The 14886-nt window shown below is 47.1% G+C and overlaps 1 protein-coding gene across 1 annotated transcript; it reads right to left on the reverse strand.

The window, feature by feature from the left end:
- Window positions 1–1688: 1688 nt before the first annotated feature.
- LOC127086988 (serine hydroxymethyltransferase, mitochondrial-like) lies at window positions 1689–4143 on the reverse strand. The gene has a single exon (XM_051027817.1). The coding sequence runs from the start codon at window positions 3877–3879 to the stop codon at window positions 2836–2838; it is 1044 nt and encodes a 347-aa protein (XP_050883774.1). The 5' UTR covers window positions 3880–4143; the 3' UTR covers window positions 1689–2835.
- Window positions 4144–14886: the final 10743 nt, after the last annotated feature.

Raw genomic sequence — 14886 nt, forward strand, 5'->3', positions numbered from 1 at the left:
AAAAACTAAGAATTAAATCTAATAATTCTGTCAAGATTAACAAACAGTACCAAAATAAATTGCAAAATAAATGAGATTAATAAACTCTAATCATGGATTAATAAGAAATTAGGAAGAAAATCATGTGCCTAACCAGCAGGGGGTTTAACAGGAAGGAGATGGTGATGTTCAGCAAACAACCTAAAGCCCAATCCTCAGGCCCAATCAAAACCTAGCATGGAATTGGCCACGGACGCCACTGGAATTGGCCACGGATGCCACTGAAATTAGCCACAGATGCCACTGTAATTAGCGGCGTGGCAGTGGATTCTTGAAGCACGACGGTGACGTCGACCTCATGTTAAACGTCGCGAGCTACCAATGACTTAATGCTAATTTAAAGACAACGCAACTCCAGGCGCCACCGCGGTTATATCCTCCGCCGGACCGGAGGCGGTCCTTGGCGGCGACGATGGATTAACTCACAGGAATCCTATGTACTAACCGACTCAAGGTGTCGATCACGAATACGACGACGAAATATCTACTTCCTTCCAGAGTGTCTCACATCGGCGAGAGATAATCGGAAATCCTAAAACAAAAACCTACGTCCGACGTCGATCTCCTAAAATCGGAGCTCTGGGAATTACGGCTAAGTCATCTACATATCTTCTACATCATAGCGGTAACAGAATGAAAGGAGAGAGGATTTTAAACTCACCTTGTCGGAGATTATGGCTGCACCGACGAACTCTCTACTTCCAGGTGAGAAATCTTGTTCTGAGTTCATTTTGCTTCACGTGTTTCCTCCGTCTTCCTTCTTCTGTATGAATGCGAAACAACCTTCTTCTCCTCCAATCTCCAATCTAAGGAGATAACTTCTTCTTGAGATGCGCCTGTGATTCGTTGTATCAGAGAGGATGATGAAGGTTAAAGCTCAACTGATTAGAGCTTCTGGTGTTGAAACTCTAACAGTTACGGTAATGGAGAGCGTGTAGTGAGGAATTGGGAGGGAGCTGTGAGAATCACGTGCGATTGAGAGTGATGAAGATTGTGAGAGTCTCGCCCTGGAATAGTGAGAGGAGAAGTGAATTTATAGAGTGCAGGTTCGGATTGAATGGAGGATTGGAGTTAGGCTAGGAGTTTGTTAGATTAAACTCAGTGAGTTGATCACAGACTCAGTTAGTTATTGGACACTTACTCAGTTAGTTATATGATTGTAACTTGGTTAGTGATGAGTGTAGAAAGGAAAAAACGTGAATCACTGGTTTAATGAGTTTACAAAGGACTGAGTTAGCAACAGGGTCCAAACTCAGTTAATCCTAATTCTATTATTTATTTTGAATGAAAGTTATTTAGGTTTGTATTTTATTTTTAGTGTTAATTTTGGTAGCCTTCTGATGTGAACTGTTGTTACTGCAGGGAAACGGAATCATCGTTGATGCTGCAACTCGAGTTGGATCACTCATTGTCGTCGTATGTACTGCCGTAACATGATTCACTTGATGCTTGCAGGTTAATGCTGCTATGATGAACGCTACTTGCGGCTTTGTTAGCGTTCGTGATAGGATGGGGTTTGGGTTGTAATTCCGGATGCAGGGCCATCGCCGTTAAGTCAAGCCAGCGACAAGTTAAAGCATGGCAAATAACAGCAAGGCCTTCATTCGAAGGAGGTTGTAATGGTTGAATAGAAGGCTCACGCCTACAAAGAGCCGGTGACTGTCCACCATAGCCATGACCAGTATGAACCCCACTCTTACGGCAAAGCAGTCTGGTCTTTGCAGTCCTGTTTTAGAATTGACTGTGCTGCCTAGTTATTGAAACCAACATCACCGGCTTTCCAACTGCCATAATTTCCACAAGGATTGCTGAGGTAATGATGAAAGTCGGTGTTTTTATCCCATCCTTCAAACAGGAGAGAAGCCCCAAACGGACTGAGACCACCAAATTATGTGTAACCTTGTTTAGTGTCTCAAAGAGATTGAACCACACCGTTCAACCGACATTGGCTCTTGGTGAGTAACATTGTGCTTGGACCTGGAAGTATGAATTAGGATGTTAGCATCATACATAATCACAACAACAATTCATGCAACCTAATCATCCATCTTGTGTATTTCCTCAGCTGAAGTTGAGGTTCGCAGAAGCTTGGAGGTCGCCTTCTTTTCACCAACCAGAACAACAACATCAACTCTTTGACAATATTCCAATGGCAATACCAACATTTCTAAACAAAAACCTTTTCCTTCATTTGAGAGACATTCCGAGACTATTGGGAGTTCTCATCATCCTGTTCCGATTTTCCGGTTAATCATGTTATGGGTTATATGCAGTTTTTCGGAGATTGGAAAAGGTTTATTCGGTTAGCAGGTGGTTGAAAAGGTTCTGTTATATATTCTATTGAGAAAATGTTGGTTGGGGAGAGTGATCGGAGAAAATGTATGTTGTGCGTTCATGGAGTGTCGATGTGAAGGACGATCATTAGAATAGTGCCCCATTTCTTGACAGTTCAAACACGATGACGGCCTCGGGTTGGTTTGATGCGAGTGTTAAGCAGGTTCGCATAAGGCCCACGCAGAAGATTTTGCCTTAGACTGCTGCAGGATTGTGACGCCACAAGGTTTGTAAGACTGGCTGGGACCGATGTGTCCTCATGTTAATGTGCATTCTGCGGATAATGCGACTGATTCCACTCTAACCTTGCTTGTGGCTCTGACTTATGGTTTGCCGGTGTGAACGAGAACCTATGATATTTGTAGTCCAGTGAACAAACTTGACTTAGATCCAGCATTTTTAGATATATCCATATGTAATTCTCTGACTTCAACAGTAAATTTTGGTGTCTTCAAAACCAGATCAGTCACACGAACTGACGGATATCTTGTGATGTTGCCTACGATCATCCACTTCCGTCTTCCTCGAACGCGGTATTTCCAAGTTGTCTTCATAGTCATAGAGAACTTCCTGCCCTTTCTTGTTTATCTCTTTCACACCTTTCCTGAAGAATGTCATAGCCCCATGTGGCCCACAAAGTGACGTATGTGTTGTGGTTGTTATAACATCTGCATAATCAAAAGGAGAGGGAATAACACCTGCAGCAACTAATCCACTGATGTGTGCCATATCAGCTAACATAACTGCCTTCTGTTTATCACATACCTTGCGAATACGTGCATAATCATAAAGGCGAGCATAAACACTAGCACCAACAACTATTAATTTTGGCCTAAATAGTGCAACACTTTTATCCATCTGGTCATAATCAATATAACCAGTGCTCTCATCCAATCTGTACGACGTTGTTTCAAAGAATATAGATACAGTTGATATCTTCTTGGTGTCAGTCTGATATCCATGTGAAAGATGCCCAACATGGGGAAGATCGAGTGCCATAATTCTCTCATGAGGTTTCAATAAAACAGTGTAAACTTGGAAATTGGAAGGAGATCCAGATAGCGACTGCACATTGACTCCCCATAGTACTGGATCCAACCCAAAAGTTTCCAGTGCCCGCTTCTGACACAAGGTCTCAGCCATGTCAATGTACTCATTTCCACCATAGTATCTAGCACCAGGATAACCTTCATTGTATTTATTCGTCATAACAGATCCAACTGCTTGCATCACCGATAAGGACGTAAAATTTTCTGAAGGTATAAGTTCTAGTCCCTTCCATTGACGAGATTTTTCAAGTCCGATTATATTATCGATCTCGGGATCTACCACCTTAAGAGGATCGTTGAGCTGCTTAATCCAATCGGGGCCAGATTTGTGATTCACTTGTGCGGAGAGCGAAAATGACATGCGACAGAGAGAAGCGGTGTTGGAGAAAGGTGAAGTTGGTTTGTTGATGGTGGAGGTGAGTATGCGAAGAGCCATGGCCCTTGTTGCTATGAGCATGAGTCAGGCCTAGCGCATTTGGAGACTGCTACTGACAGGGTGCAGGACCTGTGCTATGAATACTGTGGGCCATATGCATGGTTTTACACTTGGTGTAATGGGTTCATGGCTTAATTGCATCATGTGGAATGTTATTGATTTGGCATTTCAATTGTTGTTTGCTGTCTTTTATGGTTGCGGGTCATGTTTGGTAATGTTATTGCCTTGTATGTTATGCAAATTTCTTTGTGCATCCATACTGGCTCGCTTCAGGTTGTGGGTTACTTATGTGTTTTCTTTTGCCGCTCCTGCAGGTTATGGCTTCATGTGTTGGACAGACAAAGTTTCATGACAACAACAAGAATCATGGAGCATTATGCTTACTTGGCCAATCCAAGATCAAAATGGAATATGGGAGATCAAGGTCAAGATTAGGACAAGGATTTGGGATTTTAGGGTTTTTTAGGATTGAGTTGACTTTGGTCAAAGTTGCCAAAAAGTCAACTATTGGCCTAAAGTCAACATTTCCAATTTGTGTATTTTTGATGTAATGAGCATTATAATGGATAGTACATGATTACTTGAATGAGATTGATTGTTTTTGACTTGAATGCATGACTTTGACTTCGAATGCATTGATGAACATCAGATCTTGTATGAACTTGATATTATATGGAAATGAATGACTTGAATTGCATATTGACTCGAAATGAATGGAAACATGAATGAGTAGACTCGATTGAATAAACCCAAGATTAATGGACTATCCACCATGATATTGAAAATGAAGTGAATGGTAAATGGCCTTCAATAGATAATAACCAAAGCCCAAAGACCAATGAAACAAGAACTAGTGCATTGGGTAATGAGACGTGAATGAGGGATTGATGGAATTATAGACAACCATGAATGAACCAAACAAGGACCAATAATGACCGAGTGAAATAATCAAATGAAATGAACGGGACAAGTGTGGGTTCTGGGTCTATGGACTCGAACTTAAACCAACGATCACGAGCAAGCAAAAAATGAACATGTAAGGCCATGAGGTGAATGTCAATCAAACCACGGAGACCTCCGTAATAGACCATGAGCAAGTGTGCCTTGAATGGATCTTGACCAAGAAAGTAAAACACACATACCATGGAATGATGATGAACCAATACAATGGGGCTAGGGACACATACAAGGAGTGATGACCATGAATTAGGGTTTTGCTTCACCAAGAGGCCAAAGTCGAATCATCAATGTTGGGCATAAAACACAAGCTTCAAGAGCCGCCTCCACTTATGGTTTGATTGATTGGGCCACCTTTAGTTGCAGAGAAACCTTAACCTCCACTAAATGCAAGCACAAGAGCTAGGAATCCAAGATACCTGTCCTCTTGTACTGGGCCATGGTTATGCAGATGACATGAATGATGTGAAGACATGCATATGACTGGGCTTAGTGACCTAGATGAACTTTGTGAAAGATAGGGTGAATTTTGGGGTATGACAATGAGCATGTGGTATGATGGGTTTTGTTGGAAGAAGACCTGTATGATTTGTTAGGAAGGTAACAAGTTACGCAGGTGGAAATCCAAGTGATACAGAAAGTATTTATGTGAAAAAGGTAAGGACCAATCAATTAGTCCTGGGTGTTTTCTCCAAGTCAATCGATTGGTCACACACTCAAAGCTAGAAAATGTGTGATTTTACAGAGAACCAATCGATTGACACACTCCTCCAATCGATTGGCTAAACCTTTTATTTTGCAGAAAAGGAAATTTTAATAGGACCAATCGATTGACAGGGGATTACAATCGATTGCATAAACTTTCTGTTTTAGAAAATTGGAAATTTTCATGGGCCAATCGATTGACACTGAGGATCAATCGATTGATCCTTTGAAAACTTTAAAAAATAGCAATGTGAGAGGAACCAATCGATTGGGATTCGCCAACCAATCGATTGACTTATGCCAAACACTTCAAAAATCCATTTCTTTGATGTTCAAAATGCTTTTTATCAACCATTAATCAATTTTGATTCTATGCTTGTATTGAATCCATGTTAATTGTGAAAATTATATAATGAAACTAGTGAGTTAACCTAGGATTGGTATTAGGCCATAAGTTAGGTGTATAACCTAGATAATATTAGAAGACGGTATTCATTCATACGACACTTATATGGAGGTCGTGGAAGAATGGTTGCCATAGTAGAGAATGAAACGCTTTGTATGGAACATGCCATGTTGTTGCTTGTGTATTTTGGTGAATGAGGTCACCTTTGATTGATGAATCTTGTTATGATTTGAGGAACCGATCATGTATTCAGAATGTTTTTACCTTGGTGGTTCACATCTCTATTTGATATGCTTAAATGAGTAAGCAATAGGATGTGAGACCGATGATTCGTGTCTCAATTGGGTTTGAGCCCCAACCACGGAGGACGTGGGGGAAATGTGGACACCTAAGTGGGTTAGAGTCCCATACGGTGAAAGATACCCTAAGTGGGTTAGAGTCCCATACGGGTGACGGTCACTTGAAATGAGTTTGGAACTCATAGAGGACCCGATATCCTCCACGAAAGTTGAATCATATGAGCATGCATGAATTGGGTTTGCCCTAGACGTAGGTCCACCCTAGGATTGATGTTTCGTGAGTCTGAATAATGATCTTGTTTGAGTTGCGAGAACTCAGGTGCATGTTGCCATACATTGCGAGTTAGTTTCCCATCCCTTAATTCTTCTTTCCTTGTTGACTTGGATTAGAAAACCTTGTAGAGCCGAGTGGACCCATAAGATAAGGAACCCGCTGAGATTGTTATCTCACCCATGTTGTTGATTATTTTTCAGGTGGTGTCGCACCTCAAAAATTGATGATAATGCGATCCCTCGCGATAGGACGCGGAAAAAATGTTGTTCGAAACAGAGTCGCCACCGAACTTTATTCATTCCAATGAAGGAATAGGAAAATATCGAGAAAACCTTTAAGGATAAGAATAATGGTCGTCGCAACCATATTCGGGTTCGGGAGTCGATTACGCAAGGGGAAGGTATTAGCACCCCTCACGTCCGTTGTACTCAACGGGAACCTCTTAGTCTGATTTTGCTATTTGACTGTTAATTGACTGTTTATCTGCTTGCTTCGAGTGATTAGAATTGATGATAGATATGGATGAAGTCCTCAGGAGGGGGAAATGGGAGGTTTTTTATTAGTGTGCTCGCGAAGATACAGCAATCTCCTGCCTACGTATCCTTATGGTGCAATAAGGAAATCAGAGCAATCGTAGTTCGGGCTACTACGAATATTTGGGTGTGTTTTGTTTGGATGAACGACTGTGTAGGTCGGCGTTCTAACGGCTAAACGCTGGCACGTCTACTCTCGGGGGAGGCTCTAGCACTGGTTTGTTGGGCGCATTAGAAAGGATTGACAGTGTTCTTTTGATGAGGTTTTGGTCACGCGGGGGTGACAGGTTGAATTGATGTGTTTGGGTTTGATTGGTTTCGATCGCTCGGGGGCGAGAAGTTAGGTTTGGTTTCGATCACTCGGGGGCGAGAAGTTTGATTTGATTTGTTAAGGTGTTTTGGGGAACGACGAAAGATTGAGCAATGTGGTGTTCACCAATCGTCCAATTCTTTCGAGGAATAATAAGGCGTCCGCCTTCTATTCCTTTTTCATTCGAATTATTTTGAAAGTTGTGTTTGCGGATGTTGAATACGCACGGTAGTGAGGCGTACGCCTCCTACTTGCTTATTCAAGGAATAACGAGGCGTACGCCACCTATTCCTTTATCCAAGTTTATTTAGCGTGTTTTAGTCGGAAGTCGATAATTTGTGCAATATGGCGTACGCCAATTATCCAAATAATCGAGAGATGGTGAGGCGTACGCCTCCCATCTTTTATCATCCGAGGTTTAAATTGTAAAAGATATGTTCTTTAGATATTGTATTTGATTTGTGAAGATAGTTTGAGTTTTGGATTGGTAGGTTTGGATTTGTCGATGAGTTAAGCTTACTCGTTTATGATTTAAGTTTGATGACGAAGATTCGAGCAATGTGGCGTACGCCAATTATTCGAATAATCGAAAGATAGTGAGGCGTACGCCTCCTATCCTCTTTTCATCTGAAATATAGAATTAAAGGATTTGAAATTTTGTAGAAGTGTTTTGAAATGTTATGATTATGGTTTTAATCGGGTGACAAGAACTCGCGCAATATGGCGTACGCCAATTATTCGAGTACTTGAGAAATAATGAAGCGTACGCTTCCTATCTCCTTTTCAACCCAAGTTTATATTAAGAGAAAATGATTTTGAAATTGAATAATTTGAAAAGTGGTTTGAATTTGGAAATCATATTTAATTTGTAAAAAAAGAGATTAAGGTTTTGATCTCACCTGATCAGGAGGGCCTTCCAAGGTCTTGGTGAATGGGCCGGAGAATGAAATGAGAGGGGGGTGTACCTGCAAGGTGCTCCAACGCTTAAGTCAGAAAAGGTACAGAATGAGATTATCAGAGTGTGAGTTAGCATACCTGCCCCTTTGCCATGAAAGGGGTATTTATATTGAGCCCCCAGCGCTGGGCCAAGGCTCCTAATGGGCTGGATTAGCTAGGCCCAAGGAGGAGCTGCCAGGGGACGCGTAAGAAGCGTTAAGACCTAGACCAAGGTCTGCCCCCTGGTCCAACTGCCCCTATCCCTAAGGAGACAATATAGGGGAGTTGGGTGACGTGGTGAGTGGGATGCCGTTATGGCTCTGCCCGACACAACTTAGGTGCCCGCGGCGTGGGTTGACGATGAGTGGATGGAGATCATATGGGGAGGACCCGCTCGTTGTCCGACACGTATTTAAGGGGCCGGGGAGACATTCTCCGGGCGGACGGTCGTTCACCTGACGTGCCCTCGTGGTCGCTTGGATACGGTCGTTTGGACGTGGGCTTGGCGAGCATTGGGCCGTGCCGTGCTAAGTGTCGTGGCCCAGTCCAGAACAGGAGCCCCCCAAGTCGAGTCTCTGAGCCAGAGAGATGACTTATGTTTCAACTAAGGGTTCCCCGAGACGATGGGGAAGCTTGATCGTTAGACAGGTGAGGTCGTAACAGACCTATTCATGACTGACATTTCTCCGGGAATGTCGGGGATGGAGGTGATCGGTTGATCTGCACCTTCCTTGTAGTAAACGTGGGTATGGCGCGGGGAGGAGGCGTCTTGGTGAGTCGAGGAGACGGACAGGTGCTCGGGTCGTTTCAGCTTCTTGTCTTTGATAGACGTGTCTCACGATTAGTGGCGTCGCTTCGTTTCGCGCGCAAAGACGGCGTAGGCAGGCTAGGCAATGATGACCTAGCGTGTTGGTCCACGTGCCAAGCCCTATAAAAAGGGGTTGAGTAACTTCATTTCTACCTTTTTCTCGCTCATACGTTCACCGGAGATCTCCACCTTCTCTCTCGTTTGCTTGCTCAACCGTCTGGACCGCCGTCTCCGCCCGTCCTCCTATCTGAACCACCGTCTTCTGTTCGGACACCACCGTACCCTTTCAACTTAACTATGTCAGGTATGATTTTCCACTGTGACCCATTCTTTTTCCTTGTTGTTTTCTGTCAAACGCATGATAATGTTGTAGAAATGTGGTTAGGTTTAACTTGGGAACAGTGTAGTGGACTGTAGGTGTATATTAGATGGTAGAAAATAGGGTTGGGATCCTACTGTACCGGGCACAAACTTCATATGCTGGGCAATACTTGCATAGGCTGTATGAAGTTTATGCCCGGTCTCCATAGAATGCGTGCGCCACCGAGTTGAGCGCGGTTAGTGTCCGTCGCCGCTACGCCCTTTCACTTGACCTGCGGTGGAAGGGTGGATTTGATATGACGTCGAATTCACTCTTTCTGTCTGCGTTTCAGGTGCTACCGGGCGCTTACGACCGAGGAAGGAAGATTCTGGGTCCTCCACCGAAGACGCGACAATCGCTCGTCTCCCTGTCGGGGATGGGAGTGTCCGAGATGGTACCGAACATGCCTCCTCTTCCGGGCAGGTCGACTTCTCATGGGTTGCGGACGAGCCCTTGGAGGAGGAATCAGACTTCTGTGACGAGGCCATCACTGCTCACGCTATGGTCGAGGCCATAAGCCGGGAGGATCCACCAAACTGGTATTGCTGCGCCCCCAAGGAAGAAGACCGCATTTGTCATCATTTCCCGGGGAAGCAGTTCACCATGTATGAATTTGCTTTTCGTGAGGCGGGGATTAGACTGCCCTTCAGCTCCTTCCAGATGTCGGTCTTCAAGTGGCTCCGGCTGGCGCCGTCCCAACTACATCCTAATGCTCTCGCATTTATGCGGGCATTCGAGTTAGTTTGCCAGTTCCTCGGCATAGGTTGCACCCGGGCTCTCTTCTTCCACGTTTTCCATCTCCAGAGGTCCGGTTCCCGTGGTCGCCACAGTTGGGTTTCTTTCAAGCAGCCCGTGCGTCTGTTCAAGACGTACGAGGATTCTGTTCGCCATTTCAAAAGCCGGTGGTACGTGGTGATGCCGATTACCCGGGCTGCCCTTCACTCTCTCTACTACTATCAACGGGAACCCAACGGGGAGGAGACGCTGATGTCGAAGATACCGCTGAGGTGGCAGCGTGATCATTTCGATCTCTCCACAGCGCATTACCGGGTCAAGTACGCGATGCTCGGCGAGGAGGATAGGCTCGCGTACAAGAAGCTGGTCGATTACGTGCAGAGCTTCAGCTTGGCGTTCTGGGCGAATCGACAGGGCGTGCCCTACCTGGATGAGGCCGGGGAGCTAATCACCGAGACGCGTTATATCAATACGAAGGCTCTGCTCGAGTGTGATACCGAGGAGGAAGCTCTGGCGTTATTGAGTAGGCAGACTTTGTTTAGCCTTTTATTTCTGTTTATGACTTCGGTCGCTAATGTTTGTGTGTAATTTATTTGCAGGTGCCATGCCCAATGCTCGTGATCGGGTGCTGAAGCTAGCGAATCAGGTCGGCGCTCCTGACCGGGTGCCCAAGAAGAAGAAGAAAACTGCGGCCCGTGTCTCGGAGACTGCTGGCGATGCCGGGGTCGGTCCCTCGCAGGCGGCGAGCGTGATTCCTTCCTCTCCTCCTCGGCTTCACCCGATCAACATTCCTGATAGCAGCCCGTCGCCAGCGGCTTCTCCCCTCCATAAACGGAAGCGTCCGGCTGGGGCCCTTACCAGGTCGTCTCCAGGAAGTCCGAACGGACCGGGGAGCTATCTTCTACCTCCCTGCTATGTGGAACGGTCGTTCTTCAAGGCCGAGGAGTCGATTGTTGTGCCCGCGCCTGAGGCCAAGGCTATTCTGGACCAGGATGCTGCTGCTCGGAGAAAAGATCTGGCCAGGGATATTGCTGCTGTCATCCGGGTGATGGAGACGGCCATGGTTTTGACCGACACTTCGGTCTCCACTGCCTCGCTGGAGGGTGCCCTTTTGCAGGTCCGGCGGAGAAGGAAAAATTATCTAAAGATCTGTCGGACTACAAAGAAGAGCATCAGCTACAGGAAGGGCTGAGCCGGAAGCTGGAGGAGGTGGAGAAGGAGAGGGACCAGTTGAAGGCTGCGACGGCGAGCTTGGAAGAGCAGGTGGCCGACCATCAGAAGCTGACCGAGGACAACGCTGGCCTACGGGCTCAGGTTGCGTTTCTCGAGGGAAAGGTCCGTCCCCTGGCAGATGAGACCGAGGAGGAACGCGCCCTTGGTTCGCGCGGTGAGTTGCTAGGGCATATTCGGACTCTCAACCAAGATCTCGTGGCCTGCTTCAAAGAGGGTTTCGACAATGCTGTCGAGCAGCTCGGGCTTCTGAACCCTGAGTTGGTGACAGCAGGGTCGGCCTATAACTACTGCGTCCGGGATGGTGAGATTGTCTGCCCGTTTGAAGTGGAGGAGGAGCTGGGGGGAGAGAAGAAGAAGAAGAAGAGGATGAAGAGGTGCTCCGAGCGGAGTCTTAGTTTATCTGTTTTTCTTTGATTCTAGTTATCATGGCCTGCGTGCCTTATGTATTTTGGCCTTCGGGCGTTGTAATATGGCCTTCGGGCGTACTTGGCTTCGGCTACTGTTATCGTTTTTAATGTATGAATATTTTCGTTATCATTCATTGTGCTCGTTTGTGTCTGATACTTGTTTGTATGAATTCGTACTCTGCTCGACTTTGTTAATCTCCTCGGTTTAGGGAACCGACGAAGTGTCGGGCTTTGTGCCCGTGGGTATCGAAGCCCGGGTCCGTTGTTCGAACCCTGGTCCCGAGGCTTGGGTCCTCCCATCGCGAGCTGGGTGCCCTGCCAGTCTTGGTACTTCGACGTTGAGCCTTGGTCAAGATCCCAACCGTCGGGGAGGGTTGTGTTTGTTATGTGACCCCGGATCGTTCCCGGGTCTCGTGGTTCCTCCCTGGGATTTTGGGGACGAAGAGCGTGGTCGTACCTGCCACGTCTCCCCGTGGTGTATTTAGCTGTAATATTGTCTAAGTTTTTCTGCGTTCCATGGTCGAGCGAGTTGTTCTCCTTGTAGGTTTTCTAGGTAATAGGCCCCGTTGCTCGTTTTGTCGCGGACGCGGTAAGGGCCTTCCCAGTTGGCCGCCAGTTTGCCCTCTCTCGGGTTTTTCTGGTTTCTTCTGAGGACCAGGGTGCCGACCTGGAACTCTCTTTTTATGACTTTCGCGTCATGGCGTAGTGCTATCTTTTGTTTGAGGATTGTTTCCCGGAGAGCTGCTTCGGAACGTATCTCCTCGACTAGGTCGAGCTCGGCTCTAAGGGTTTCATCGTTCATTTCCTCGTCTAGGGGCTCCTCTGTCCTCCTCGTTGGCGTCCGTATCTCCACCGGGATGACTGCCTCGGTGCCGTAAGTTAGTCGGAACGGGGTTTCCCCGGTGGTAGAATGTGGTGTCGTGCGGTAGGCCCATAGGACGCTATGTAGCTCCTCGACCCATGCCCTCTTTGCCTCGCCGAGTCTGCGTTTGAGGCCACGTAAGATTACCCTGTTGGCCGCCTCTGCCTGCCCGTTCGTCTGCGGATGCTCGACAGACGTGAAATGCTGTGTGGTGCCCAGGCTGGCGATGAAGTCCTGGAATCCTCCGTCCGTGAATTGTGTCCCGTTGTCTGTGACAAGTGCCTGGGGTATACCGAACCGAGCGAGGATGTTGCGTTTGAAGAACCGGAGAATGTTCTGCGCGGTTATTTTAGCCAGTGCCTCCGCCTCGATCCATTTGGTGAAGTAATCCACCCCGACGATGAGGTATTTATTCTGATATGATCCGGTGACGAAGGGTCCGAGGATGTCCATGCCCCACCACGCGAAGGGCCATGGGGAAGACAATGATTTGAGGTCGTTCGGGGGTGCGAGGTGCATGTCGGCATGTCGTTGGCATTTGTCACATCTTTTGACGTGCTCTTTCGAATCGTTTTGCATGGTCGGCCAGTAGTAGCCTGCTCGAAGGGCTTTTCGTGCGAGCGATCGTCCGCCGAGGTGTTGAGCGTTAATTCCCCGGTGTATCTCTCCAAGGATGTCGGGGACTTTCTCTTCCTCGACGCATTTGAGTAGTGGGATGGAGAATCCTCTCCGGTAGAGTTTGCCTTCGAGGAGTACGTACGAGCATGCGCGTCGTTTGACAGTGGTCGCCTCTTTCGGGTCAGCCGGGAGTTCGTCTCGTGTGAGGTAATTGTAGATGGGTGTCATCCAACAGTGGGCATCTCCAATAGCGTTGACCTCGAGTGGAGGCGGTAGTTTGTTGTCGCTGGGCCGCGGGAGAATTTCTTGGATTACTGATTTATTCCCACCCTTTTTCCTCGTGCTGGCTAGTTTCGAGAGAACGTCTGCCCGTGTGTTGTGCTCGCGGGGTATGTGTTGAACTTCCCATTTTTCAAATTTATCAAGTTTTTCTTTGACGAGGGACAAGTACCCGAGGAGGTTGTCGTTCTTGGTTTGGTATTCTCCTCGCACTTGTGAGGCCACGAGCTGGGAGTCGGTGGATATTTTTACCTCTTTTGCTCCCAGGTCCTCGGCTAACCTCAGGCCTGCGAGGAAGGCTTCGTATTCGGCTTGGTTGTTTGATGTTGGGAACGCTAGCGCTAACGATACCTCTATCAGGATCCCTTCTTCATTTTCGAGGATGATCCCGGCCCCGCTGCCTGATGTGCTAGAGGCGCCATCGACGAAGATCGTCCATTTGTGGGCGCTTTCTGCTGGAGTCGGGCAGTGGGTCATCTCCGCGACGAAGTCGGCCAGCGCCTGAGCTTTCAAGGCTTTCCTACTTTCGTATTGTATGTCGAATTCGGAGAGTTCTAGTGACCACTTGAGCATCCTCCCGGCCATATCCGGGCGCCCGAGCAGCTGTTTGATTGGCTGGTCGGTCCTCACCTTTATCGTGTGTGCGAGGAAGTAATATCGTAGTCTCCTCGCTGTGTTGATGAGGGCCAGGGCGACCTTTTCGATTTGCTGATATCGGAGCTCGGGACCTTGGAGTGCTTTACTCGTAAAATAGATGGGCTTTTGTCCTTCGTCGGTTTCTCTTATTAGGACGGCGCTGACGGCCTCGGTCGCCACGGATAGGTATAAGTATAGGGTTTCCTTTTCTGATGGCCGTGATAAGACCGGGGGTTGGGACAGAACCTTCTTTAGATGGAGTAGCGCTTGCTCGCATTCATCGGTCCAGTCGAAGGTAGCCTCTTTGCGAAGGAGTCTGAAGAATGGCAATGCGTGCTGGGCGGACTTGGCGATGAAACGGGAGAGTGAGGCGAGCACTCCATTGAGTGACTGGATCGATTTTTTGGTTTTCGGGGTCGGAAACTCCGAGAATGCCCGGCATTTGTCGGGGTTGGCCTCGATCCCTCTTTCGGTGAGATAGAAACCGAGGAACTTGCCTGCCCGGACTCCGAACGTGCATTTCTCGGGGTTGAACCTCATTTTACACTGTCTCGCCTGCTCGAATACCTTCGTAAGGTGTCGAGCATGGGTTATCTCCTCGTGTGATTTGACGATCATGTCGTCCATGTATACTTCGAGCATGTCCCCTATTTCGTCCTTGAAGACTTT

This window comes from Lathyrus oleraceus, chromosome 5 (genome assembly GCF_024323335.1).
Source record: "Lathyrus oleraceus cultivar Zhongwan6 chromosome 5, CAAS_Psat_ZW6_1.0, whole genome shotgun sequence".
Classification (NCBI taxonomy): domain Eukaryota; kingdom Viridiplantae; phylum Streptophyta; class Magnoliopsida; order Fabales; family Fabaceae; genus Lathyrus; species Lathyrus oleraceus.

Coding starts and splice junctions, on each gene's coding strand:
- LOC127086988 (XM_051027817.1), bottom strand. CDS start 3,879: ATGCTCATAGCAACAAGGGCCATGGCTCTTCGCATACTCACCTCCACC.